At 41.1% G+C, this 1,662-nt stretch overlaps 1 protein-coding gene across 1 annotated transcript; it reads right to left on the bottom strand.

Moving 5' to 3' along the window:
• Positions 1-208: 208 nt before the first annotated feature.
• Positions 209-1,317, bottom strand: LOC145051200 (uncharacterized). Its single transcript, XM_078999311.1, has 2 exons — positions 431-1,317; positions 209-338 (listed from the first exon to the last, which is right to left on the bottom strand). The coding sequence occupies exons 1-2, from the start codon at positions 1,281-1,283 to the stop codon at positions 322-324; spliced, it is 870 nt and encodes a 289-aa protein (XP_078855437.1). The 5' UTR covers positions 1,284-1,317; the 3' UTR covers positions 209-321.
• Positions 1,318-1,662: the final 345 nt, after the last annotated feature.

Raw genomic sequence — 1,662 nt, 5'->3', positions numbered from 1 at the left:
ATGCATAAAACATCACTTCCTAGGTTATCTACAATCATAACAGTTTCATAAATTCCATTACATGGTATTGCTTCAAAATATAAGACACCATTTAGATAAGCACAAATAGAACCATTCTCATTATTAAAAGAAAATCTAAATCCTTGTCTAAACAAACCATGAAATGAAATGATGTTTCTTGCCATTTCTGGCGAATAGCAACAATTATTCAAATCTAAACATAAACCATTCCTAAGCACTAAAGAATACACTCCAATCTTGGTCACAGGCGACAATCTTCTGTTCCCCATGATTAGATTTATTCTTCCATGCTCCACATCCCTATTTCTTCTTAGTCCCTGCAATTCAGAACAAATGTGGTAACCACAACCGGTATCAAGGACCCAAGAAATAGCATGAGATGAATCATTAGATTTAATTGTGTATATACCTGTGAAAGACGGCTTGATCTTTCCTTCCCTTATGGCTTGCAGGTAGTCTGGGCAGCTTCTCTTCCAATGCCCTATTTTATGGAAATGATGGCACTCTGCCTCCTTTGGATTAGGGTTAGGCCTAGCGGGATCAACTTTGGTTCCACTAGAGGAGGAACCATCTCGGGACTTTCCCTTGCGGTGGCTCTTAGACGGAGCCTTCCTCTTCTTGCCTCTTCCTTGCCCAATGGCCAAAACAGGAGCAGCGGGTGGATTGGGAGTGGGTGCAACAGACTTGTCCTTGAGGTTGCTTTCAACAACCCTAAGGAGACCTTGGAGCTTACTTAGGGCGACCTCTTCTTTGTTCATGTGGTAGGTCATCCTAAATTGATTGTAACACGGAGGAAAAGAGTGAAGCACCATGTCGATCGCAAAGTCTTCCCTAAAGTCAACAATCAACTTGTGAAGACGATCGACATACCTTTGCATCTTTTGCAGGTGCACGGTTAGAGATTCTCCATGACCCATTTTGGCGGAAATCATGTTAGTGAAAATCTCGTAACGCTCCTGCCTTGCGTTATGGTGGTATCTCTCCAACAAGTCTTGGTGCATTTCGTACGGATACATGTCCTCATAGGACTTTTGGAATTCAGCGTTCATTGTGGCTATCATGATGCAATGAACCTTCGTTGCATCACGTTCATGAGTCTCAAAAGCAGTCATTTCAGCCGGAGTAGCGATTTCAGGGTTGATTTTCTCGAGCTTCTCATCGAGGACATACTCCTTGTCCTCGTAGCGAGCAATTGTGCGAATGTATCTTATCCATTCACTAAAGTTCGTCCCATCGAAAGTCACCTTTTGGCAAAGGCTCATCAATGTGAACGAGCTAGCAGCAGTGTTGTTCGCGTTCGACATCTACAAATAGATAGGACAAAGATAGATTAGAATTTGAATCCCTAATAATCACCCAATAACAAAATTAGGGCTAGGATCCAACAACAATATTTACATATTAGAAAAGGGATGCCGTAATCTAACATGCAAATAATTTGAAGGTAAGTGAATGATGATTCACTAATTCTCCACCATGAAAACATAACTTTAAGTTCTAAAAGTATTGAGAATTCCTAGGTTTGGATGAGATTCATTGAAACTTTTCAATGGCATGTTTAAATCTCGATATGCCCCTCACGTTTGTGACTGGGATGCTGAGGATCACAAAGTGGGTGTGAATTACCATGCAAATTCACAT

Source organism: Lactuca serriola, chromosome 5 (assembly GCF_051521515.1).
Source record: "Lactuca serriola cultivar US96UC23 chromosome 5, Lser_US96UC23_V15, whole genome shotgun sequence".
NCBI classification, from domain to species: domain Eukaryota; kingdom Viridiplantae; phylum Streptophyta; class Magnoliopsida; order Asterales; family Asteraceae; genus Lactuca; species Lactuca serriola.
The sequence above is the reverse complement of the archived record's forward strand: the minus strand, read 5'-3'. Positions and strand labels throughout refer to the sequence as shown.

Excerpts from the sequence above, each read along its gene's own strand:
- LOC145051200 (XM_078999311.1), bottom strand. The coding sequence starts at position 1,283 with ATGAGCCTTTGCCAAAAGGTGACTTTCGATGGGACGAACTTTAGTGAA.